At 42.8% G+C, this 27,770-nt stretch overlaps 1 protein-coding gene across 1 annotated transcript in view; it reads left to right on the plus strand.

Moving 5' to 3' along the window:
* Positions 1-27,770, plus strand: part of HDAC1 (histone deacetylase 1) — a gene marked incomplete in the record, with an annotated part of 2,014,892 nt that overhangs the window by 1,865,526 nt on the left and 121,596 nt on the right. Inside the window, 1 exon segment of the mRNA XM_044082464.1 lies at positions 16,818-16,882. Coding sequence (XP_043938399.1) covers positions 16,818-16,882 — 65 coding nt within the window.

A 27,770-nucleotide genomic window follows, 5' to 3' on the forward strand; every position in this document is an offset into this window, starting at 1 on the left:
ATTCCTTTTATCCAAACCCCAATTCAGCAAAGGAACCCTTCCAGGCGTTCCACCCGGTCTAAGGGAACTAGCAGTACCCGAGATATCAAAACTGCTAGCAAAAAGAGCCATCCAGCCAGTCCCAGCAGACCAACTAGGATCCGGAATCTACTCAAGGTTCTTTTTGGTACCGAAAAAGACAGGGACTGGAGACCAATATTAGATCTCGCAAACTAAACAAGTTTGTAAAGAGAACAAGATTCCGGATGGTCACGCTACAGTCCATTCTACCCTTTCTGGGCAAGGACAATTGGATGTGCTCCGTGGACCTTCAGGATGCGTACTAGCACATCAAAATTCACAGGCGCTCCAGAAGTTTTCTCTGCTTTCGGCTGGGGGCCAGTCACTACCAATTCAGAGCCCTGCCCTTTGGTCTCACTACAGCCACAGGGTGTTCACCAAATGTATAGCAGCGGTTACGGCTCACCTGAGACGTCAAGGATTCCAGGTGTTTCCATATCTAGATGACTGGCTCCTCACTGCCACCACCAGGCATCAACTTCTCCAAGCCAGAGATTACACCTTTCACGTTTGCAGAGGGCTAGGAATCTCTCTAAATTTCGAAAAATCTGCCTTGTCGCCTTGTCAATCTATTACCTTTATATGTGCCAATTTGGACACCGTACAACTTTCAGCAAAGTTAACAGATCAAAGGGTTTTAGATATTCAAAACCACATCCATGTTCTTTTTCAGAGCGACAAAATTCAGGCCAGGTATGTCCTGAAAGTATTGGGTCTTATGGCGCCGCTATAACACATCTTCCCCTTGCCTGCTTTTACATGCGTCTCCTACAGTGGATGCTTTTCGCCCAATGGTCTTTTCAACAACTCCCTATGCATCACAAGATCATGATAACTCCAGCATGCAAAAGGCATCTGTCCTGGTGGATATTGTCCCCTCAAGTCCATCAAGGCAGACCCTTTGTTCCTCCCTCCCCGGTTGCCACGGTTACATCGGACGCCTCCCTGATCGGGTGTGTGGGGGGGGGGGGGCATTTTCAGGGCAGGATGGTCCATGGCACTTGGCAACCTTTCGAATGCCGCCTGCATATAAATGTCCTGGAGATGAGAGCAGTGCCTTTAACGTTGCAAGCCCTCCACGACTCTCTTCCCCTGGGGACTATTGCAATACAAACGGACAATATGTCCGTAGTGTGGTATATCAACAAGCAGGGCGGAACAAAGTCCTATCCCCTATGTCGAGAGGCACTCAGACTTTGGCAGTGGGCAATCTCTTCTCAGTGGTTTCTGATAGCAACGCATATCCCCGGGAAGTCCAACATCATAGCGAACAGGTTGAGCAGAGCTATTCTCATGCCTCACGAGTGGTCTCTCAAACAATCTGTGACGGAAGAGATTTTTCAGAAGTGGGGCCCTCCTTGCTGTGATCTTTCTGCCACGCCTCAAAACAGCAAATGCCCCGACTTCTTCACCCTCTTCCCCCTTCCAGGCCATCCCCCCAGAGACGCTCTAGTCCAAGATTGGCCCCAGGGACTTCTCTATACCTTTCCACCTTTTCCTCTAATACCACAAGTAATTCAGAAAGCAACCGCCTTGAGAGCCAAGATGATTCTCATTGCCCCTTATTGGCCTCGACAGATATGGTTTCCGTTCCTGCATCGTTATCTTTTGGTACAGCCTTGGCATCTGGACCCGGTTCCAGATCTTCTGACCCACCAGTCGGGGCAGCTGCACCAATCCATACCTTCTCTCAACCTCACTGCTTGGTTGCTCCACTTCCGTCCCTAGCCAGGCTTCCTATGATTTCTAATCCCGTCCGGGATATAGTAGCTTCCCTTAAATCTTCCACCAGAAGGATTTACACTAGTAAATGGCAATGTTTCTCCTTCTGGGCAAAAGCTAGAAATATAGATCCCTTTACTGCTCCGATTCATTCGGTCTTGGACTTCCTAGCTGAAATTTTTCACTCAGGATCTTCTTCCTTCACAGTAAAAGTTCAGTTGGCAGCCATTTCAAATTTTCATATAGGCTTGTCGGACCGCAACATCATGTCCCATAAGCTTTGCAAGGCATTCCTTAGAGGTGTATTTTTACTTAAGCCTCCGATCAAAGACCCTCCACCACAGTGGGATCTAAATTTAGTCTTAACATCCTTGATTCTTCCCCCCTTTGAACCTGCGGTCTCCTGTTCATAGAAATTTCTTTCCTGGAAGACACTCTTCTAGTCGCCATTACTTCTGCTAGGAGAGTATCTGAGCTTCACGCCCTCTGCATTCGTCCTCCCTACTTAATCTTCCACAAAGACAGAGTTTCTCTAAGGACTAATCTGTCTTTCTTACCCAAGGTGGCGTTGCAGACAAACTTAAATCAATCTATTGATCTCCCAGTTTTTTTCCCAAATTATACTAATAGAGCGGAGCAAAAACTACATTATCTGGATGTTCGCCAGCTCCGGTATTTGGACAGAACCGAACAAATCAGGAAATCTGATCAACTGTTTTTATCGTATGCAGAGAAACAGGAAAGGCCTTTCGGTATCTAAGGTAACCCTATCTAGGTGGCTGTTTTCTGTGATTACATGTATTTATCAACTCAGAGGTGTAGAGAGTTGACTTCTAGACCAAAAGCCCATTCAACTAGAGCACTAGCTACATCTACAGCTTTTCAAGCTAGACTACCAATACACTATTTGTGCAGCAGCCACATGGGCCTCTCCTCATACCTTTGTTTCGCATTACAAATTGGACTTGGCCTCCAGAAACAGGGCAAATTTTGGTTCCACCGATGTTCTTCGTCTTCCCTTGCTGCAGTCCTGACAATTGGGTATAGTCCGCGTCCCAGTCGGCCCGAATACCAGAGTATAAGGCTGACGTCGGTCATGGCGCCTTAGACTGACGTCAGGGCGTCCGCATGACGGCGTCATTTCCTCGCATGGTCCGATGCAGAAGCAATTTTGCGAGTGCAGGTTGGCGTTCTGAGATTTTCGAAACGGAGTTTCAGACCGAGTACAGAGTTGGCTAAGTAACCCGTTGAACATTTTGGTTTTTGCCTCAGTATTTTACGGATGTCAAGAAAAGTGAATAACTGTATTTCTTGTGGGAAGCAGATATAGGATCATACATTGTGTATACCTTGTTTAGGGCCTGGGCGTTGTTGGTTGCGGCTCTTGTGCTAGATTTAACAAGCGCACTATTAAGAGGAGGCTTGATTGTGCTAGGTTAGTGTTTGGGAAGCGTTGCAATTATACTATGCCGTGGATGCTCCGGCCTGCTTCATCTAAGAAGCGCAAGGACAAAACAGTGAAGTCTAGGGTGAGGAACGGCAGTCGGACGTCGGTCCTTTAGAAGGCTCAGGAGCCAGGGTTTTGCCAGGAGTCTCTATGGAGTCTCAGGCAGATACTTTACTGTTACAGGATGTGCCCTCTCAGGAGGTAGGCCAGGCTGAGGGGCTTCTCAGGTAACTGTTCTTCCCTCTCTCTCCCAAGGTAGTTAGGGCCTCTCCTTCTGTTGCCAAAGCTTCTTTTAGAGGAAGGCCAAGTTCAGCTTCTGTAGGGGCTTCTCCTAGCATTTGGCTCTGTGCCTAAGAAACATATGCTTAAAATGGCAGAAGATTTGATTACTCTGATTAGAGGTTCTATGCCCCACCTGATAAGAGGCCTAGGGTGGAACAGGAGTTTGATAGTTTTGAACAGTGTTCACAGGCTTCAGAGTCTTCTGTGGAAGACTTGCAAGTTCCCTACTTATTCTGATTCTGATGGATGTGATTCCCTCCTTCCTTCTCCTGAGGATTTTTTCATTTTCAGAGACTCTTCACTCCATGAGGGAGCACTTTAAATGGGAAGGCCAAGATTACTCTGACTCAGAAAAGGCTTAGGGAATTCTTGTTTGCCCCAGCATAGGCCCTTAGCTATTCCTCCTGTGTTGGTGGAGGATGTTTTGCAGAGGTTTCTCTGAACTGATTCCTTGCCTCCTGCTAAGCCTGTTAGCTGATAGGTATTATAGGGTGCCCGTAGCTCATAAGTATTTGTTTAAGAGTCCCAGCGGACCCAGAAACTGTTTCTCAGGGGCCTAAAGGTGTTAAAGCTGTGGTTAAAAATCCTGTACCCTCTGATAAAGAGGCAAGGGCTTTGGATAGGTGGGGTAAGAAAGTATATACTTCTTCCACTCTAGCCATGAGGCGTTGAATTGTCAATTTCATATGCTGAAATATCAGAATTATCTCCTTTCACAATTGAAATCTAAGGTGGATGCTTTAGAAGGTATTGAGTGTAAAATTGCTGGATTTGGTTCATGTGTCTGAACAAGTGGGTAAGCATTCTTTGCAGTGTGGTTTTGATGCTGTTCAGGCCTCCTGTGGCTGCTACTAGTTCTGTTCTTCGCAGACATGCATGGTTGAAGGATCAGAGTTTAGCTGAGCATGTTAAGACCAGGATTTTGGATGCTCCTTTACAGTCTGATGTGTTGTTTGGACCTGTGGAAGCAGTTTTAAAGAAAATGGAGGACAAAGCTAAGTCTATGCAGACTGTTAAAGATTTTTGCAGGTGCAGCCTCCGTTAGTAGAAATTGGCCTGCTAAGGGGTGGACATATCCTGCTTATGGTTCCCAGTCTAGGGGTAGATCTAGGCGTGGTAGGGGCAGGGCTCAAGGTTCGTTTAGGCCTAGATCAGACAGTTCACCTGCTCAGACTTCTGGTGAGGGCAGGGGTCAGTCCTTTTAAGCAGAACCAATGACCTGCCTTTTCAGCTGCCAGTGGACTCTCGTCTGGCAGCTCCTTTGGGAAGGTTGTCTCTTTTCAAAAGAAATTGGGATTTAATCACTCAAGACAGTTGGGTGCTGGTTATCATCCATCACGGGTACAGATTTCATTTCCACACAATGCCCCCTTCCAAAGGCATGCCAGATGTTCCTCCTCCACAAAGAAAAGAGGCTCACAAGCAAGTTTCTCAGTTACTCCAGATAGGGCTATTCAGCCAGTCCCTGTGTCAGAAAGGGGCTTGGTTTTATTCTCGCCTGTTCCTAGTGCCAAAGAAGGGGAACAAAGACCAATTTTGGATTTATCTATCCTCAACACTTATCTGGACATTCCCAAGTTCAAGATGTTGACGTTACAGCAACTGTTACCTCTGCTGGGCAAGGATCACTGGATGGTAACTTTGGATCTCAAGGAAGCTTACCTTCATGTGCCCATAAGGCTAAGTTGCAGAAAGTAACTGCGGGAACTGGAGATTTTCATTATCACTTCTCTGCATTGCCCATTGGCTTATCTACTGCGCCCAGAGTACACACAAAGGTTCTGGCTCCAGTGATTACTTCAGGCTTCAAGGCATTCAAATTTATCCTTACTTGGGCGACTGCCTGATTCTGGCTGAAGAAAATGAACTCCTTCTACAGCATCTGGAATATGTCATAGCAGTGCTTAGCTGCCTAGGGTATTCTGTGAGCGAAATAAAGTCCAGTCTAGTACCCTCTCAAGACATGTGCTTTCTGGGTGTGAGACTGAATACAGCAGCCCAGATGGGCTTTTTAACCGACAAACAAAAGAGTCTGTCACTTTACTTCCATCAACTATCTCATCAGTCCTGCTGACTGCAAGGACAGTCCTTCAAGCATTAGGGTTCATGGCATCTTGTATTCTGGTGCTTCCCAATGCCAAACTGCATATGAGGAAGCTGCAATGGTATCTCAAAAATGTATGGACACAGCACTGCCAAGATTTGGACACTGTCATTCAAATAATACCTTGCCTTCAAGAGGAATTCTTGTGGTGGGCTCAGGAATGTCACCTAAACAAAGGGACTCTCTGTGACCCGGCCAGAAGGAGTCAGATTTTAGCGACAGATGCCTGGACACTGCTTGGGGAGCTCATCTAAATGGAAAGTGGATACAAGACAAGTGGCCTGCCAGACTACAGCATCTACATATCAACATGAAGGAGATGTTAGCAGTCCAGTTTGCATTGATGGCGTTCAAGGAGTTACTTCTTTCAGGGCAGGTGTTGATTCTGACAGACAACACAACTGTCATGTGGTACATCAACAAGCAAGGGGCAACACCTCCTTATCCTCTATGCAGGCAAGCAATGATTTTATGGGAGAGCGTTAAGCAACAACTGACTCTTCAGGTAAGTTTTCTGCCAGGAGCACAGAACTCCCTAGCAGATGTATTAAGCAGACAAATCATGGATCCCCACGAGTGGAAACTGGATCTTCATGTATTTCAGAAATTGACACTGTCATGGGGAACTCCAGACATAGATCTGTTCTGCACTAAACCACCAGCTGCCAAAGTATTGCACAAAGGGGTTTCATCACACAGCTTGGAAAGTGGATGCTCTGTCTTTCAGTTGGAAAAACCTTCATGTCTATCCTCTACCTCTTCTTCCAAAGGTATTACTAAAGGTCAGACAGGACAGGGCAAGGATGATTTGGATAGCTCCAGATTGGCCTCGCAACACTGGTACCCACTTCTAAGGAGTCTTGTAAAGAGCCCCATGGGCCTTACCTCTGATTCCTCATCTGTTATCTCAGAGGATGGTCATCTCTGCTCAATCAAGCTCTTCAATCTTCATCTCCACCAGCTTGGCATATTTCTGTGTTGAAACATGGTAGGTCTCAGCTTCCTCTCAACAAGTTTTAAAAAATGTGATTATGGAGAAAGAGGCCTGCCTTAAAGAGTGTCGCAGAAAAATGGAAGAGATTTTTATTTTGGAGTACAGCAAAATTTGGAGATTTCAGAGCCTAATTTGAGTGTGGCTCTTCAATATCTTACTGAGTTACTGGACAAAGTTTGTCTTTCTCTTCCAAAGATTCATGCTGCAGCAATTTCAGCTCACTATGATTGTGACCCACCTTTGTTTTCGTGATCCTTTGTTCAAGCAGTTTCTTAGAGGGCAAAGAATATAAGACCCCCGTAGAGCTCCTACTCCTGCTTGGGATCTCAATTTTGTGTTGGAAAAACTTACTCTACAACCTTTTGAGCCTGCAGCTACTGCTGAATTGAAATATTTGTCATGGAAGACTGCTTTTCTGTTGGCTATTACTTCTGCAAGAAGGGTGTCTGAGTTGCAGGCCCTTATGGCGTAGAGCCCTTTTGATTTTCCATAAGGACAGGGTATCATTACTAATCTTCCTTTTATGCCTAAGGTGGTTTCTAGTGTGGCTTTAAACCAAACTATTCATTTGCCTACGTTTTTGCAGATCCTCAAAATAAAGGGGAAAGATTTTGCACACTTTAGATGTACACAGGCAATTGCGTTTAGCAGGACTAAAGAGCAGGACTAAAGATTTTAGGCAGTCTCAGCAGTTACTTGTTTCTTTTGCTTTAAGTTCACAGGGCAAGCCTGTGTCAACAAACTATTTCTAGGTGGATTGGCTTTGCATTGCATTTTGTTATTCCCATCATGGCAAAGAGGTTCCAGCTGCGATTAGGCCTCATTCCACTAGGGCTACTGCCACTTCAACAGCATTTCTAAGGGGGTGGCAACTAAGGATATTCTGGAAGGAGCTACTTGGAGTTCAGTGCATACTTTCTCTAGGCATTATCACCTGCCTATATACTCTAAGACTAGAGCTGGTTTTGCCACAGCTGTTTTACAAGGCATGTTGTCAGCTCCTGCTACTTTATAATTTGCCAGCCTCCTTACCTCTGCTTTGGGATTCTACCCAATTGTCAGGACTGCAGCAAGGGAAGGCGAAGAGTACAGTTTGTACCTACCATAAATGTAGGATTCCCTGCTGCAATTCCTCCTTCCCCTCTGTGTTTCAGGGTTGGTAGGTGAGTTTACATGCTTATATTTTTGTATATATTACTGTATATATTGTATGTTTTTGGTGCAGGTTGTTTTGGGACTTGTCTTTTGGGTCTTCTGACATCTGGGGCAAGAAAAGACTGAGGAAAATGCCCGGTGCGATTAGTACCCTGGCGTACTGGCGTCAGTCTAAAGCCATGACCGGCGCCAGCCTTATACTCTGGTATTGGCCGACTGGGGCCTTGGACTATACCCAATTGTCAGGACTGCAGCAAGGGAATCCTCGAACATCTACATTTATGGTAGGTACAAAACTGTACTTTCTCAAGAGTCTGTTCTGTTGAGCCACCCAGGATGAAGGTGCTAGGGACGCGGTCCCATCCAGCAAGAATGAAGGCGAGATTGACAACTTAACATTGAGAAGTTATGTACCTACCATAACGTTCCATGTTAGTTGTCTTCTTTCGCCGCCTTTCTTGCGTCCCGCCCACCATCCCCCTAGCCTGGACAGACCGAGAAGATTGTTCCTCTTCCTTGAAGAGTCCTGATCTAGCATTTCCAGCCAAATAGCTTGTCCTAGTGTCACTAGATTAGATTGGTTTCTTTGGCGGGATTATTCCCTTTTTCCCCCTCCTCTCCAGTTGGAGGATTATATTGCACAATTTTTCTTTAGCTACCAAACGAGATCTGGGTAGTTATCGCCTAGCATCATGGGATATAGGGTTGCCTCGAGACGGTAAAATTAGCTCTTGAGCTTTAGTAAGTGGCCGAGTCGGAGCCGAGGATCGGCTCTGAACTCATCCAGCAAGAAAGGCGGCGAGAGAAGACAACTAACATGGAACGTTATGGTAGGTACATAACTTCTCATTTACAGTCTTCCTCCGACAATATAAATCTTGACTATTTCCTCCTTTATACCAAAGTGTTCGGACATTACCATGAATCGTATAGTTCGGCATCCAGTATTTTTCTTTGCTCAAAAAGAGAGGAAAAGAGGATATTACATTTTAATAGACGTAAATGTGTAACTGAGACGCTATATATACGTAGAGAATCTGGGTTCAGTCTGCTGGGCTGACAGTGGGAAAAGGTCAGAATGTTATCAAACTTACTTGGATAATTATATCATGTTCTGTTATAAAAATGGACAGACATGGTCAAGACAAATAAGGATCATGCCATCAAGGCAACAGCCACCACAGCAGCTTCTTTAGAAAGCCTGTGTTCAGAGTATCTGAGTTAGCTGTCTGGACTGCCATCCATGCTTTCTCCAAGAGCTAGAGGCATTCAGGTACTAAGCATGGCATGCTGTGTACACCTCCATGCAGGAGTGGCAAAATACTTTAGTACTTTTCCCGTGGATATGCAAAAAAAAAAACACAAACATTGAGTTTTATGCAGACCATGGTAGTTTGTGTGCACTACATTAGATGTTCATATAGAAAGATAACTGCTGCATTATAGGCTCCCATATGTTCTCCCCCTTGACTTGGGTTAGAAAATGGAAGGGGCCATGTTGAGGGAGGTGAAGTACTGGTAAAGTTCAAGGAACACTGCTGTCATCCTCCATTTCTAACAAGTTGCAATTTTAAATTAAAAACAGTAAACTTAACATCTTTTGTTCTTTGGCTTACCTGCTGATTGTCACAATTTGGGCGGGGGGGGGGGGGTGCGGCGGCATCAGTGGTAGTTTTAGGAAAGTCACGCTCCCCTATGTACTTCTCAACAATCTCCTTGTATTATCTGATACTAGAAGAAGGTATTCTGTTTTAGGTACCCCAGTGAATGCTAATGGATATTCCGTGGTATTGGTCCTGGCTTGGTTCATCAGGAGGGCATCAAGTTCTACAGGCTGTCTTCAGTTCATGCCATATTTTTTCAAGAAGATAATTCATTAGAGAACCATTTTACTTTGCACATGTTAAGATGTTTTACTTCAAAAAGGTCAAAAGTGTTCCTTACTGGCTTGGTGGTAGTGGCCGGCCATTGTGACATTTTTTTGGTACAGCATCTGGTTCTCCCTCAATTGCAGATCACCTACTCCTTAGACTTGCTTCTTTTTCGTAAAAATGGTAGATAATCAGTTTGGGGTAGGGTCTGTTGATTGCAGTTTTGGATGCATGCAGGTTATCTTTACACACACGAGCTGTCTCTATATAAAAATATTGCCATATTCTCTTCTCTTGTTATTGACTGTTGATTCAGTGCATGTTTTATTTAAAGATTGAAAAAAGTTAATTTTTTTAATCTTCTGTAAGGAATATAGTATGGGCAATGACCTCAACTTAAAATTAATTGTTTGAACTATGTCCTTAATTGTGTTTGAGCACAGATTGACAAAGGGCCCTGTCTAATCATGGTAGAAGAGGCATTAGCTTCTACTTTGGTCATGGTAGAGGAGGTGGTGTTCCTTTGATAGTGTTTTTCCTTTTTGCGTAGTAGTTAAGCTTGCCTCTATTGTTACAGTACTTTCTTTCCAGCCTGGGAGTAGTCTTTTCACAGCACTGTTAAGCTAGCCCCGCAGCTAGCTTTGTAGCTAATCTCAATCTGCTGCTGTCTGACAGTGTTTGCAGCATCTGTCTTGTTTTAAGGGTGTTTCTTACCATGGCGCTGCAGGATCTAATATGTCATTGCCTTGCGACTCCCCTACTCTAGTTTGCTTTACCTCCCAGATTGAGCATGTTGGACTATCATAAGTCTTGTCATCTCTTAGATTTCGTTCGCTGGATGCCTGCTTTTATACTGATGTGCTTTTAGATTTGACTTGCAGGGATGATGCTTACTGTACTTTAGGTGTAATTTTGTTCTGCCTACAGAAAGGTGTGACTTGACTTCCTAAAGTTAGTTCCTCTGGCTGTGCTTGAACACCCTTTTTGCTTTGACTAATCGCCTTACATTGTGTGGCTGTACCCCATTATTCAGCTTGTGCTGCTGCTCCTTTAGCAGGTTAGTCTTGGGTCATACAGAGTCTGAAGTGCAAATAAGACTTCAAGTTGCCAAATCAGAATAGTAAATGGATGCTCTTCGCCTGGATACTCATTTTGTGGACTGTCCACCTGGCTTTTCGGTCATAACACTCCAGATTCCTAAACCCTTCCCTTGGTATTGGTGCATCAGTGTACTATAAGTCATTAATATTGCATTTAGATCTTGGTGTCTTTGACTGACATTTCAAATACTCTGGGTCAGTAGGTTTGCCTTCCTGATTTGCTTGTGACATAGGATTTGTACTTCCAGGGTGGGCATTTACTTAGGCACACCCTATTCTAAGTGTTTCCAAGTATGCTAGTTTTACATAGAATGGGCACTGGTCTCCATTATTTAGTTTGTATTTAAGTATAATTTATAAATTTGTTGCAGCTTTATGCGTTTTAATATTTTCCATGTTTTCAGTTGTGCACCAGAACAGTTCTATAAAATGTTACCCATTTGACATTCTTAATATTTTGTTTTTGTGAAGAACTAGGAAAAAGGGGAAATGTGAGAATGGTTGGAAAAGGGGAGGTAAAGGAGGCACTTATTTTATTAAATACGTGTCTGATGTTCTTCGTGTTTAACTGTTGCAGTCATTACATTTGGGTAATCTGCTGGCAGGTTGCCCTCAGCCTGATTAACGAAGTCTTGGGTCCTGCGTCTGTTGCTGTCCCTTCTTCCATGACGTCAGGTTGTCAGGGGTATAAAACATGCAGCCGACGCCATTACATCAGTCTTTCTTACTGCGCGGTGTCCGAAGCAGAAGCAGTTGGCAAGTGCCGGTCGGCCAACACCTGAAATTTTCGTTTTCGAGTTTCAGAACCGAAGTCTTCAACTAAAAGCTAAGTACCCTTTTGGGGAAACTTTTTCTTGCTCCTTACCGATGTCAGTAAAAGTTAATAATTGCATTACTTGTGGGAAGCAAATACCTCCTAAGGATTTTCATTTGTACTGTATTCCTTGCCTAAGCCCTGATCATAACGTACATTGTTGGTTTTGTGCTAGATTTAATCAACACACTATTAATCTTCGGTATATTTTTGCTTCTAAATATTTTCACTCACGATTTAACTAACCAGAAATGACGTCTGTTAGCCATCTGACTACCAGACTACCGAAAAAGAAACACAAAGAAAGAGAGAGGCCGTCGAGGTCCAAAACTGACTACTCTTCTCCTAAGCCAGTCGCTAGTTCGCCGGTACTCAGTGAGGTGCTTTTTTAGCCCCTGATGCTCGCTACTTTTGATTTGCAGGCCTCTACTGAGACCCATTTGGAGTCTGGTATGCCACGAGATGCTTTAAGTATTGAATCCGCAGATGTCTCTACCTAAGATGGGTCTGGAGCCGCTGTGCAGGCACCGGCTTCTGAGGGTGTTTTCAGGCCTAAAGATTTGTACATTAAACCGATGCCATCTTCAAAACTAAGGCCAAAATCTACTTCTATGTCGAAAAAAACGACACTTGGGCCACGTGTGCAGGCCCCTATGCCTAAAAAGCAAATGATCAAAATGGCTGAAGATTTAATTACCTTGATCAGGGGTATCCAACCCCCTCCTGCTAAGAGGCCTAGGCAAGACTTTGATTATGAATCTTCTGATCAGGATTCTATTTCTTCTGATTCTTATACTGAACAGGATTTATCTATACCTACTTATGAGGACTCTGACGCAGAAGATTCCATTCCTTCTGCTTCTCCACCTGAGGATTTCTCTTTTGCAGAAACTTTACATACCTTAAGGGAACATTTCCATTGGGAAAGTCAGGATTTCTCTGAATCTAAAAAGAGACTTGGGGATTTTCTTCTTCCTCAGCATAGGCCTTTGGCTATACCTCCTGTTCTAGACATTGTTGATGTTTTTTTCAGAATCTAGTACGACTCCTGATTCTCTGCCTCCGGCTCTTAGTAAGCCAGACAGATACTACAGGGTTCATGACTCCCACAAATTCCTTTTCAAAAATTATACTGCTGATCCTGAAACCATTTCTCAGGATCCCAAGGGCATTAAGGCCTCTACTGCTAAAAATTCTACGCCTTCTGATAGAGATTCCAGGGAGCTGGATAGATGGGGAAAGGTTTACACTTCTGCAACCTTGGTAGTTAGGGCTTTAAACTGTCAATTTCATATGCTTAAATATCAACAGCATATCATGGGACTACTTAAACAGGAAATGTTAATCATTGTATGGAAAATAAAGATTTGCAGTATTTATTACATTCTGCTGAACAAGTTGGAAAACATACTTTGCAATGTGATTTTGATTCCTTGGAGGCCTCTTGCAGGGCTGCTGTAACTGGATCTGTGTTAAGAAGGCATGCTTGGCTCAAAGAGCAAACTCTGCGTGACCATGTTAAAGCAAAGTTGTTGGATGCTCCTTTACAACTCGACAGTCTCTTTGGTAATAAGGCTGAAGAAGTGTTAAAAAAGATGGAAGATAAAGCTAAATCTATGCAAACTGTGAAAGATTTCTTACAAGTGCAACCTCCAAGATTTAGTAGGCACTGCCCTACTAAGAACTGGTCCTTTCCAGTCCCTTCGAGAGCCGCTCAAGTCAAATCCAGACATTCCAAAGGCTCCAGGTTTCAGTCACAAGGAACTTTTAGAACAAAACAATGGGTTGCCTCCACCTTCAAACCTGGAAACAACACGGCACCTCCCTATGGTAAACAGTTTCAGTGACTTCCCTCTACAATTACCAAGCACTTACCTTTTAGCCACCCCTTTGGGGGGAAAACTGGCACTTCATGAACAAAACTGGCAACGTGTTACCCAGGACAAATGTTTTTTAAATATAGTATCCCAGGGATACCGATTTCATTTCCACATGTTGCCAGTCCCAAACGGATGGCCAGATATGTCCCCAAATCAGTGGGCAGAGGCCCATAAACAAGTTCTGTCCCTCATGAACATGGGGGCTATTCAACCAGTACCAGAAGAGGAAAAGGGTCAAGGTTTCTATTCAAGACTTTTCCTGGTACCCAGAAAAGACAAATCATGGTGTCCAATTCTGGACTTATCCACTCTAAACACATTTCTGGATTTCCAAAATTCAAGATGCTGACTCAACAGTTACTACCTATACTAGGCAAAGATGCCTGGTTGGTAACCCTAGACTTGAGGCTTACCTGCATATCTCAATCAGGGAATCTTGCAGAAGATACCTCCGCTTCAAAGCAGGCTACTTGCATTACCAGTTCTCTGCGCTGCCCTTTGGATTATCTACTGTGCCCAGAGTCTTCACAAAGTGCGTGGCTCCAGTAATTGCATTTTGCAAGCAAAGAAATATTCAAATATATCCATACCTGGACAATTGTCTAATTCAGGCAGAAAACAAGGACATTCTTCTAAAGCATCTGGCATTTGTAAAAAGGGTCCTAACTTGTCTAGGGTACACCATAAACGAAAAGAAATCACAACTGGTACCCTCTCAGAAAATTACATTCCTGGGTGCAAGCTTGAATATAACTGCTCAGATGACTTACCTTGATGCCAGAAAAGCAAATTCAATTGGTGACTTACTTCAAACAGGTGGCCACAAAAATCCTGCTATCTTCAAGACAAATTCTGCAAGCCTTGGGGTTCATGGCCTCCTGCATTCTTTTAATTCCATATGCAAGACTGCATGAGAGGAAACTTCAGTGGTACTTAAAAAGTTTATGGAGTCAACATTGTCACAGCCTGGAAACAATGATTCCTATCATTACCTTGCCTGCAGCTAGAGTTCCTATGGTGGGCAGAGGCCTGCCACCAAAACAAGGGACTGCCATTCACTCCACCCCCTGCTGCCCAAACCCTAACTACAGACGCATCAGACTATGCTTAGGGGGCTCATCTGGTAGGAAAGTGCATTCAGGGCAAATGGAGCCCAAATCAAATGCACCTACATATCAATCAGAAAGGGATGCTAGCTGTACAGAATTCACTGACAGCCTTCAAGGACTACCTTCATCCAGGACAACTAATGATAAAGACAGACAACACCACAGTTATGTGGTACATAAGCGGGGGGGGGGGGTACACATTCCTACCCCCTTAGCAGACTAGCCATGGCATTGTCGAACACTGCCTTGACCTACCAAATGCAACTACAAGCTCAATTCCTGCCAGGAAAGCTAAATACTCTGGCAGACGAACTAGGCAGAAATCTTATGGACCCACACGAATGGAAACTGGAACCACAAGTTTTCAGCATGTTGACATGCATTTAAAATGGGGGAGTCCAGACATAGATCTTTTTGCCTCACCCCAGAACTATCAGTTGGACGAATTCTGCACAATAATTAATCACAAAAAAGCTTGGAAAGTGGATGCTCTCTCATTCAGCTGGAAAAAACTATGCTTTTCCCCCTCTGCCTCTGCTCTCCAAAGTTCTACTAAAAGTCAAGACAAACCAAAAGTGATTCTGATTGCTCCAGACTGGCCTTGCCAACACTGGTACCCACTCCTGCGCAGTGTGCCACACCTTCTTCCTTGGCACCTGCCTCAGACACAGAACTACCAAATTCTGCACACTCCGCTCCAAACTTTGAATCTTGCAGCGTGGCTAATCAACTAATTTCACCCTTGTCATCCTTCAGCAAACCTGTGATGGATGTCATTTTGGAGGCTAGAAGGCCTAGTACTAGAAAATCTTATGCTGACAAATGGAAAAGATTCTGTGCCTGGAACCAATCACAAGGAATAAGCGCAGCAATGCCCAATATTCCTCAGATTCTGCAATATTTAACTGAGATGCTTCACAAGGGCCTATCTTTTTCTTCCATAAAAATCTGTGCCTCAGCCATTCCAGCTCATTACAACACAGAACCTCCCCTCTTCTGTCATCCCCTGCTAAAGCAGCATCTCAGAGGGGCCAAAATTTAAGACATCCCAGGAGAGCGCCAACTCCTGCATGGTACCTAATTTTTGTTTTGGAAAAATTCACTCTCCCTCCTTTTGAGCCAGCTGCTACTGCGGACCTAAAATTTCTCTCCTGGAAAACAGCTTTCCTTTTAGCACACTTAAGGATTTCAGAATTACAGGCTCTTATGGCAGTGGAGCCTTTCATTATTTTTCATCCGGACAGGGTGGCACTCAGGACCAGTCCATCTTTCATGCCTAAGGTAGTATCCAGTGTGGCTCTTAATCAGACCATTCATCTAGCAACTTTCTTTCCCAATCCACAGAACAAGGGTGAGCGGATTCTGCATTCATTGGATGTACACAGACAACTTAGATTCTACTTAAACAGGACACAATCTCTAAGAAAATCTGAACAACTATTGGTGGCATTTGCTGCAGGGGCAGAGGGAAAGGCTATTTCAAAGCAGACCATTTCCAAATGGATAAGCCATTGTATTTGTTTCTGCTATATGCACCATGGTAAACGTATCCCCAATGGGATCAGATCTCATTCTACCAGGGCTGCATCTACGTCTGCAGCCTTTCTCAGAGGGGTTCCTACCAGAGACATTCTAGAAGCTGCTACCCGGAGCTCAGTTCATGCGTTCACCAAAATCCAGAGCTGGCTTTGCCACTGCTGTCCTGTATGGCCTTTTATAGCTGCTCCTAATGCTGTGTAAATCCATCCTCCCAACTATAGCTTTGGGATTCTACCCAAATGTAATGACTGCAACAGTGAAACACGAAGAACATAGTACAGTTGTGTACACTTACCATAAATGTAGATGTTCGAGTGTATTCACTGTTGCAGTCCTGGTTACCCACCCTCCAGCCACCTGTTTTCTCTTACTATACCTCTCCTTTTACTATGCTTAAAAGCCTTTTTGGTGTATTTGCTTTTGTTTGGAAGTGCTGGGGCAAGAAAAAGTGATGTAATGACGTCTTCTGCATGTTTTATACCCCTGATGACCTGACATCGTGGAAGAAGGGACAGCAACCGTGGCAGGATCCAAGACTTTGTTAATCAGGCCGACAGGGCAACCTGCCAGCAGATAACCCAAATGTAATGACTGCAACAGTGAATACACTCTAACATCTACATTTATGGTAAGTGTACACAACTGTACTTTGTCCACTTCAGAGGAGCATTGCATTTCTCAGTATTGTAGATACCATGGGTAGACCAGCTATTTCTATATTTATTCGCTTTATTTTGTAGGTGTGCAGTCATTAGTTCCACTTGGTACAACCGCCAGGATTCAGATCTCCAGTCAGCTGCTTGGGGTAAAGAATCTTTTCTATAGCCATGTAATAATTTTGTAGGCTACCATGATCAGATAAATTGTTTTAACTTGGGTTTTGTAAAATGTTCCCATTTTCTAAGACTGTGGTAGCTGAAAGTAATCTGTCATAGCTGCCAAGTACAGCTTTTCATATATTTTTTTCTCCTGAGAGTTTTGGGTGCAGGGGCATAGAGCTTGTAAGATGAATGTGTTGTACTTGTAAAGGGAAATAAATACGTTTGTAAGCAAACAGTGCAGTTGTAAGCCATTGGAGACTGAATTGCCGTTCCTTGAACCATACTTTGATATGAGCTGTTTCATTCAGCATTTAAGTAGCTCCCTCCAGTTAGGGAACTTTATTTTTAAAAATGATTGCATGATTTTTTTTTCCTTTGCATGGAAGGGACATTTTTAGGTTGGCAGTCATTGTGATCCTTTTTGCTCTTGGGTATTCCCGTACAAGTTGGTTACCGCACTTTCCTGCTAGTTATGGTCTTGCTGGAACTGAGTAAACTTTAATGTTTTTCCATGGCAGCCTCTATTCAAGGAAAGGGAAACGAGCCTTGCAGGATGTTCTGTGCTTAAAGATGCATTTTTAAAGTTGATAATTTGGGTTGACTGGATCTGTATATACACTGCTAAGCAGTATGAAAACTTTTTGGCATTTTTAATTCATTCTCTGTCTTGCTGCAGTCTGCATGATTTATTCTGAGAACTGTGTGTTTAGATTGCCACGTTTTAAATTAAAATATTAAGGCAACATGGTAGGGTGGGAACTGGTAGTCTGAAGTAACATTTTGGTGCTTGCCCTTTCCTTGTCTTTGAAAAAGTTGTAGTATACATTTTCTCATCTTGTTCCAGTTGGGTTAAAGCTTAAAAACTAGTTACTGGTTTCATCCATGTACTTAGAAGTTTATAGATTCGTTAGTTAATACTGTGTTATAGGTAGTGGATCATTTGTAGTCTAGCCACAAGATCCTTTCTACCTGAATAATTCTTGCCTCCTGCCCATGAGGAGTTGAAGAGCCAGACCTGGAGTTTTACATTACCCAGCCATTTGTCCAAGTAATGTTTAGAGGGTCAGGGAGCTACTTTACTTTCCATGTAGAGGAAGTCTGTTCCATTATGATTCTTTGCAAGAGGTGCATTTCCCTCAAGCATGTCCTGTTTGTTACAGTGAAAGTTGAACTGAGTATTTAGGGTGTTTGTTTTGTGAATTTGCAGGTGCTCTCTTAAGAGTGGATTCTCCAAGGCTCTGCAGGGTAGACAGAGGTCCCCTCTCAAGAGTCTGTAGGAAACAGCTCTGTAAAGTGGTCTGTGCAACACAAGGAAGACATGCCCTTTATTCTTGGTGAGGAAATTGTCAAGCTGAGTACTGCATAGACTAGTACCTACTAAAGGGGGGACTGCACTCTTATGGGTCTGAGAGAGGAGTTAAGGGGGATGATTACATCCTTAAACCTAGATACACCCGTGGTGATCAGCCTGGCTAAATAAAAGGTTTTCCTGATGACTGCATATATGCTGATCAAGACAGTTAATTGTCCACTTAAGTGGTCAGGTCCCTGATGACTGAATCTTTTCAAATGGGTGGCTTCTATGTTGTAGGTGCGCAAGTGCCGTGGTTTGACAAAGGGCATAATGCTGCATTTTTTGGAATTGGTTTAAGGCCATGGTCCAGGTACTTCTAGTGCATTAGACCCTCCTGGAAAATTTGAAAGTCATAGGCTGACTTTGATAGATCAGAGTTTAGTCATCTGCAGATACGGTCAGCTGTAGGCCCTTAATGTCTGCCTTGACATCAGAGATGCAAGTACTAAAAAAAGTACTCCTAAGACCAATTCCTGGTAGACAGTGCTGGTAATTATTTTTTTCAATGCGAGTATGCCTCCAACACTAAAATTGTGCTGTGGTTTGTAAGCCACTTTTCTATGCTTTCCAGGTGTATTGCTATTGTGCAATTTTTGTGAGAGACCGCTGATAACTGCAAGCATGCCTCCAGCACTAAAATTGGGTTCTGTCTGTAATTCACTTTGCTGTGCTTTCCAGGCATGTTTTCTGGGGAGGTTCTTTTAGGAGACTAGGACGTTTTAGTTTATAAAGAATGCCAGAATTGAGGAATGGTATCAGTCCTTGGCCAGGAAGTCAGTGTAAACCAGTTTGTCTTTAATGCATCAGCAACTTGCTCAAAGACCACCAGGTGCAGGTGGCAAGATCTGACTTTGCCGAACCCAGACTGGTTTGGGTTCAGGGCTTGTAGACTGCCTATGTACTTATGCAGAATAAACTCCTCCACCTTATCTCCATTGTTCCACAGAAGACTGGATTGATGTTTAATATAAGCACGCTGGAGAGGGTGATAGTGAAGAAGGTAAGGTAGTGCTATCAACAGGAGAGAGTGAGCAGTAGTGCGATAATGGTGGTGTACAAGACTAGCTGAAACAGTTTACACCAAAGATTACTAATTCTGCAAGCCAGATGAGTTTAATGTCGCACAAAGGTATTGTGTATTTAAGCCTGGACTAAAGTCGGTCACTGGGAGTAGAGTTGTCAGCCTCTTAACTGGTTCTAGCAGTCCAGGGCCAGAGGCCTGCCTTGGCTGTTGCCGTAGTGTTAGTCTGTTTATTGCACCAAGTTTGTAATTTTATTGCTTTACTTGTATTTGTGAGTAAAGTTTGGGGGGGGTCTTCAGTCTTCCAACTTTCCAAAGAGGAAGCCATGCGACATTGGAAAAAAAATTTTTCCCCCTATTTAAATTTCCTTGGAGTATGCAGTTTAGCTTACATAATTTACTTTTGACCTTAACTGTTCTTTCACCTTGGGGAGAAGATCGATGTATTGGAACAAGGTCAGCTGGTGGCTTACCTTGCCGTACATGAAAAATGGTCATCATGTTCAGACTTGAAGCCTTCAAATGCGTAACTTTCTGGGTTTCTCTTCTGCTATCCTAACTTTGCATCACTTTTTCTTTCACCTGTATCATATCAATGCAGTGCATGCTGATATTCTTCTATTCCCAAAAACTGCTTTCAAACAAGTCAGACCAAAAAGTACACAATGAGGAACCTTGTTTGCAGACAGAAACGCCTCAGAGTCAAAAAGCTTCTTAACGCTTTTATTTTGAACAAACCAAAAGAGCGTTTTCGCCACAGACCACTGCAGCTTCTTCAGAGAAACAAGTTAGACAAAAAACACTCACTTTAAAAATAATACATCAGGAAATGACATATTCCTGTTTCCTGTTACCAAACAGTTGTATTTAAAAACACATACAAAGTGCTAAAAAGTTAAAGACATCCCACATTTAGAATCATTTTTAAAAGTAGCACACAACAATAAGAAATGGATTCAATTATATGAAAAAAGATCTCAGCGACTTAACAATAATATGGATGACAAAAAACAGATGTCATTACTATTTACAATAAACTACTATACAGAATATGTAAGTAGATCCATCGAAAAATATACTCTAATACTCACTTAAAACATTAAAAACAAATTTGCCTTATATGAGGTGTATATAAGGGATAAATACTACTCATATTTGCTCAGGCTTAGTTTATTAAACATTCTATTTGTGCTGTAACCATGCAGGACTAAGGAAGAAAGAAAGAAGAAGGGGGGGGGGGGGGAGGAAAGGAAGAAGTATCCTTTGCCCTGCGGAAAACACGTGCGACCTAAAAGATTCAGCACGTGAAAATCCATAGTGTCTTCCTACTAAGACCACTAAGACAAGGTTATAAACCTGACTGTTAGGTTAAGTAAGCCCTGAATAGTAGACGGTCAAGTCAACTAGCTAGACCTAATGTGTTAGTGCAAGGTGCTAATAACACACAACACTGCCAAATCATCCAATATGTGTTGCCTGATATACGGGTCAGACCTAAAGTCAGAGAAAACTATATAGTAACAGTAGGTTTTACCTAAAATAACTTTTTAATTTAAGAACTGGGGCAATGTTGCAGTTAGTGTTAAGGCCAGGAAGACAGAAAGCATCCAAGCGCAACTGCCAATCCAGCTCACAATTTTCTAGTATTAAAGATACAGGGCACCCTCTGATTTTTAAGGGAACATGGTCTATAGCCATAAAGCTAAAACTATGTCCTGGGAACAATGCAATATGTTTGGCCAGTGCGTTGTCATCTTTACATGTCCTAATTGCATACAAGTGCTCATACATCCTATCTCGCAGTCTCCTGTCGGTTTTTCCGATGTAGAACCCAGAGCAGCAGTTGCACATAGCAATGTATATAACTGATTTGCTCTCACAATTAAGTGCATGCTTGATGACAAACTTCCTGTCCCTAACAAGGAATGTCTCCCTGTTCGACATTGTTACAAAAATTACAGAATCCACATCTGGACATTCCTTTCCTTTTATAAAAACTATGCTGTTGGATATCCCTTTGTAATAGTTCCTTCAAATTTTTAGATCGTTTAAAATAAATCTGGGTTCGTCTCCCAATTTTCCTGCTAGTGATGGGTTTGAGGATATCAACCTCCAATTCTTACGGATGATGTCCAGGATTGCTTCTGAATTAGTACTAAAAATAGTGACGAAGCTCAAAGATAAATCTGTGTTTGATTCTCTGCGGTCAACATTGCTACCTATTAGACCACTTATAGGCACCTCATCTGTGAAACTACTAACTACACTGGAGGAGACCTTTTGTTTAGTCAATAAAGGTGTAGAAGCCTCTAGTTCTTTTAAGAGTAACTTCCTCAATAAGTTCACAAACCATTTTCTCAGGATAGCCACGGTTAGTGAACATTTCCTTCAGAAATGAACATTCCTTAACAAAATCCACAAGGGTGCTGCACATTCTTCCTGCCCTCACCAGCTGTCCCTTCACTATAGATCTTTTCTGTTTGTGAGGGTGAAAGCTGGTGAAGTGCAGGAAAGAATTGCAGTATGTGGCTTTCCTAAAGACGGTGGACCTGAAGCACTGATGACAAATATCCTTCGTAAGTTTGACATCTAAATAATCCAGCTCGGTGGTAGAAAATTTAAAAGTGAACTTCAGGAACTCAGTGGAATTACTGATATTATCCACCAAGTTTTTCGCTTCCAATTCTGACCCCCTGAACAGGAGGAACATGTCGTCAAGGTAGCGGGTGTAGAAGGTAACAGGGGCCATAATACCAGGGAGATCAGCCAAGATGTTTGCTTCCCAGTACCCCATTACATAGTTTGCCACACCTGCTCCACATGGGGAGCCCATCGCCACCCGTTTCTGTAAATAGAAGTCACCGTCAAATAGGAAGTAGTTACTGGTTAGTACTATTTCAAGTAATTCCATAACCAGTTCGACCTCCAATCTGGACGCCCCAAACTTTTGTAACATTGACCCTGTCCATTCAACCGCCTCTAAGTGCGGTATGCACGATTAGAGGTCAATGACATCAATAGTTAACAAGTTGTCATCTTCGTTGAATGGCAGTTTGTCTATGTTGTCCAAAATGTCCATGAGTCCTTACACACACTTGGAATGTACTTAACGTATTTGTCCAAGATGTGTGTGATTAGTTTGGAACATGGGTAAGTAATAGAGGATCTACTGTCAATTAAAGCTCTCATAGGGGGGTCAGTAACACTTTTTTTGATTTTAGGGATCCCAAACATAACGGGATCTTAGAAGACATGATGTCAATATAATTATATGTCTTGATATCAATTTTCCCCGTTAAGAAAAGGTCCCTAAAATATCCCCTGATCCTTTGTGTGGTACCGTTAACTTCATTTCTTGAGGCTTTTGTGTAGGCATCACTGTCAAGGAGGGAAGTCATTTTCTCATTATAGGTGACATTATGAAAAATCACCAAGCCTCCTCCCTTATCCGGTTTTAACACCCATTATAGGTAACTGACTAAGTTCATCCAGTAATAGGCGTTGTTCTTTAGAAATATTGGGAGTTGTAGTCCTATTGTATTCATTATATTTGTTACCCAAAAATCTAAAATCAAATTCACACGTTCTCAAACAATTCCAACGTAGAATGTAATGGAGGATTAAAAACACTGGACAGTTTTGGAAGTCCTGCATTGGGGATGGCGTTTACTTCACCATCATTCACAGCCTCTGTTTCATGATTGAACAGTAACTTAAGATTCATTTTTCTTACAAAACACTTTAGTTCAATAATTTCTTTAGCAACATTCCCATAGGAAGTTGGAACAAAGGTGTTTCCAAAAGCTAACAATTCTATCAATTGTTGGTCCAAAATGATGTCAGAAAAATTGTAAATGGTGAAGTCGCCATTCGTGTTAGTGAGAATGACAGGGGCCCACCGTAAGAAGGTGAGCTAGAGACATCAGCGTCGACTATACTAGAACTATCTGCCACCAAGAAGTTAGGTATGGGGTCAAGCAGGGCAAGTTTGTTACTGCTCTGTTCCTGTAAGACTTCTTGCTGCGTTGCCCTAAAAATTTTTGTTACTATTCCTGCATTATAAGTGTTGTGCCCCTATTATCATTGTAACCTTTGTCACTTCTCTCGTGACTTCCTTATCTTTAGCAAAGCCCTTAATTCTGTTACTCCTTCTAGGTGTTGGGGTGGCATGGACATTCCCAGAGTCTTCTTCATCAAGGTCTTCTACCCGTCCTCATCCTCACCTAGTGTTTGGACAGGATATTCATTATTACTACTTATACGAACATGTCTGGTCCCTTTAAGGTTAGGGTAAGCAACATTTTTACCATAAGCCTCTCTGTCCCTACTCAGTTTTTACTCTTGTTTCCCTTTAGTTTAAGTAGCAGAGTATCAATACTGGACAAGATCCGTCCGAATCGAACTGATATCTATTAAAATCTAAATGTTGCTTAATTTCATTGTCTAAATCATTAATTTCTTTTAATACAACATCAACATTTGCACCATAGTGCTTAATAATAACATTCATTAACTCAGCACCATGTTTTGAAAAAGAGCCTCCAGGTCAATCAAAAATCATGGTCTGAAATTAAACCAGAAGGCGAAATTATTCCATAAGCCTTTTGGTACAATATTTTCATTGATGCATTGCTTAAAGTAAGCAGACTCAAGCTGCAGTTTTTAATTTTAATAATTTAGAGTCAAAAATCTTAAGCTTTTCTGATAAGCATAAGCCATCATTATTTGCGACAGTACCTGTATTTATTCCTTGCTCGGTGAACAGCAAGTTAGTAGTGTCCAATAGCCAGCCACCGAGGTCTGGAATTCTATTATTAGACCCTGTAGGTATATTGTCATTACTGGAACCAGCAACTGCTCCATTCCGAGCAGTTGTTTGACGGTGGTACGTTCGTTAGAGGCCACTGCAGCGCATAACCAGTCCGTCTTATTGCTGCCAGGCCACTCGGACTTAAACCGGAAAGCTGTAATCCAGGTCCTTGGCTCATTCCTGTGCCAAGAACATCGGCAGGTGACATAGTCCGAGGGTTAGGTTGCGCTGCTGGGATCCAATCTTCATTTGGGCCCTGGCTGTGCTCTATTGTCAAACCATTCCGGCTCGGACCATTTCTCAGTGCATGGAAGGAAGCTTGCATCGTATCCATCCTCGAGTTCATGTCATCCAGTCTAGCTGATAGACCTGCTGTCAGCGAAGTTAAGTCAGTATCCATAGCAGTGCTGCCAGTTGCCATTACCTCAACTGTTAGACAACTGCTAACAACTACCGGTAAACAAGGTAAAACACGGAAGGCTGCAAAGCTGTAAACCAACAGGAATCCTCCTACGAAAAACCACAAAAACTGCTTTCAAACAAGTCAGACCAAAAAGTACACAATGAGGAACCTTGTTTGCAGACAGAAACGCCTCCGAGTCAAAAAGCTTCTTAACGCTTTTATTTTGAACAAACCAAAAGAGCGTTTTCGCCACAGACCACTGCAGCTTCTTCAGAGAAACAAGTTAGACAAAAAACACTCACTTTAAAAATAATACATCAGGAAATGACATATTCCTGTTTCCTGTTACCAAACAGTTGTATTTAAAAACACATACAAAGTGCTAAAAAGTTAGACATCCCACATTTAGAATCATTTTTAAAAGTAGCACACAACAATAAGAAATGGATTCAATTATATGAAAAAAGATCTCAGCGACTTAACAATAATATGGATGACAAAAAACAGATGTCATTACTATTTACAATAAACTACTATACAGAATATGTAAGTAGATCTATCGAAAAATATACTCTAATACTCACTTAAAACATTAAAAACAAATTTGCCTTATATGAGGTGTATATAAGGGATAAATACTACTCATATTTGCTCAGGCTTAGTTTATTAAACATTCTATTTGTGCTGTAACCATGCAAGACTAAGGAAGAAAGAAAGAAGAAGGGGGGGGGGGAAGGAAAGGAAGAAGTATCCTTTGCCCTGCGGAAAACACGTGCGACCTAAAAGATTCAGCACGTGAAAATCCATAGTGTCTTCCTACTAAGACCACTAAGACAAGGTTATAAACCTGACTGTTAGGTTAAGTAAGCCCTGAATAGTAGACGGTCAAGTCAACTAGCTAGACCTAATGTGTTAGTGCAAGGTGCTAATAACACACAACACTGCCAAATCATCCAATATGTGTTGCCTGATATACGGGTCAGACCTAAAGTCAGAGAAAACTATATAGTAACAGTAGGTTTTGATCCGGTCACAGGAAGGACATTCAATCTGAAAGGGAGAGCCACCTGCAGAACCACTAATGTGGTTTATTTGGCAGAGTGTCATTCCTACACCAGTTTTTATGTAGGCAAGACTAACTGTATGTTTAAGGTCAGGATCCTACAGCACCTCTCTTCTATTAGGAATGGGGATACGCACAATGCACTATTTAGACACCTGGAAGCCCATCCTTTACATGGTTTTAAATTCAGAGTGATAGTGAATGTGAGATTGAGTAAAAGAGGGGGTGACATTAAACAGCTGACTGAACTAGCTGAATCTAAATGGATTGTTGAACTTATGGCACATAGGAGTCCTGGGCTCAATGAAGTCATTCCCATGAAACCCGCCCTTAAAAATAGGCGGGTTTTTCATTGATTTTTAACTGAATTTCATTGGTTAACATGTATTTTAAATTGTTTGGACTATGTGAGAAGCTTTATCTGATGAAGGGCAGAGGCCCGAAAGCGCTCATTTTTTATGTGTTTGGTGTTTTAAATAAACAGAAGGTGTTTGACTCCAGCAGTGTTCAGTCTTTTGTGACTTTTGGATTACCTAAAAGCACGACTGAACTTATACAAGACACACTTTAAAACTAGAGAGCAAGAAGTCATAATAAAATTGTTAATACTAATAAGAATATTAATACTAAACCTCCACTCGGGGAGTGCATTTTTTTTTTTTTTTTTTTTTTTTTTAATACTGGATGTAATGGGATCCTATCTCGCCTACATTCACAACATATGGGTTCGGAGCCGATCCATCGGCTCCGACTCGGCAACTAATACACTAGCACGAAGTCTCTCATTGGCTGGGCTACTCCCTATCCCAGGATGCACTCCACCTGCTTCCCCAGATCTCGTTTGCCGCTTAACAAGCTGGACGTGGTCTCGACTTGGCTGGAGCTAAGTGGTTATTTTTACCTTATTGGTCCTTGACCTAGGGAATTTTTGTCCATATTAACCAAACAGCTGTTTTAACAGCTATTTCTTGCTATTTCTTGCTATTTCTGATTGTTTTTTGTTGAGTGCTTGTTTTCAGAAATTTAATTTGTTCAGTCGGGCAAGGCCCGTTTAAGTTAGAGGGCCTTTGCCCTACCTTTGAGTGCTAATTGGTTTTTATTTACTTTTGGTTAGTTGTTTTTCGGGCAAAGCCCGTTTAAATTAGAGGGCTTTGGGCCGTTTTTCTTGTTTCAAATTGTTGTGGTAAACTGTCACCAGTACTCGCGCCAGTGTGTCTCGCGCTTTTCAGTTGGTGCATTTTGTGTGTAGTGCTATACTTGTGGTGATAGAGTAGTATTTCCTTAGAGTTGTACTTGTGGCCTATATCATGTCTAAGGAACAAAAGTCAGGTTTTAAAAAATGCACTCGGTGCAAATATAAAATGTCCATTACAGACAGTCATTCAATATGTGTTTATTGTTTGGGGCCGAAACATCTGCAAGAGACTTGTAGCGTCTGTCATGCGTTCTCATCTAGAGTTCTTCAAGAACGCAAAAACAAATTAATATTGAAAGGGCTTATCAAGCCTTCCTTTGAGGAAGCCTTAGATCTACCTGTTGCTTCCAAAAAGAAAAGATCGTCGGCTCCGACAAGTCCGTCGGAGCCGCAGGTTGGAGTATCGAGAGGTGAATCACCTCCATCGGTTCCAATGGCTTCGGAGCCGGTGGAAGTGTGCAGCTCAGACTCTTCCCCCTCGGCTCCGGAGAAGGCTCCTTCGGTGCCGATGGTGGTCCATGCTGTGGTGGAGTCGGCGCCGATAGCGTTGGAGCCATTTCGGAGCCGGTCCCCTTCTCTCTCGGAGCCGAGAGGAAAGTCTTCTCGATTGTCTACCTCCTCTAAATCATCGAGACTTTCAGATTCGGACCTGGATAGGGTTTTACAGAGGCTATTCCAATCTCCAGTGTTTACTAAATTGGTCTCGGCTCCAGCACAGTTAGCTTCGAGCCGATCGCCCCTCCAACACATTCGATTCCTCCTCCAACCTCCTCGGAGCCGTTGGAGTCGGTGGTGGTGGAGCAAAGCGGAGCCATACGGTCGGAGCAGAGACCCCTTCGAGGTCTCTCGGTTCCGACTGTGCTTCCTACCCTGTCCTCCGGTTCAGGGTTTGGTACTGCGACCTCTTCAGCCGGGCCCGAGGGAATACTTTGGGATTGGGTGCTTCGTGCCTAGTCTTCCTCTCGGAGCACCGGCTGCTGGAATTCCCAGTGCCATCGTGGCCTCTAGACCAGTGACCTCCTTGGA

This window comes from Protopterus annectens, chromosome 1.part1 (assembly GCF_019279795.1).
Source record: "Protopterus annectens isolate FY-2018-M chromosome 1.part1, PAN1.0, whole genome shotgun sequence".
In the NCBI taxonomy this organism is placed as follows: domain Eukaryota; kingdom Metazoa; phylum Chordata; order Ceratodontiformes; family Protopteridae; genus Protopterus; species Protopterus annectens.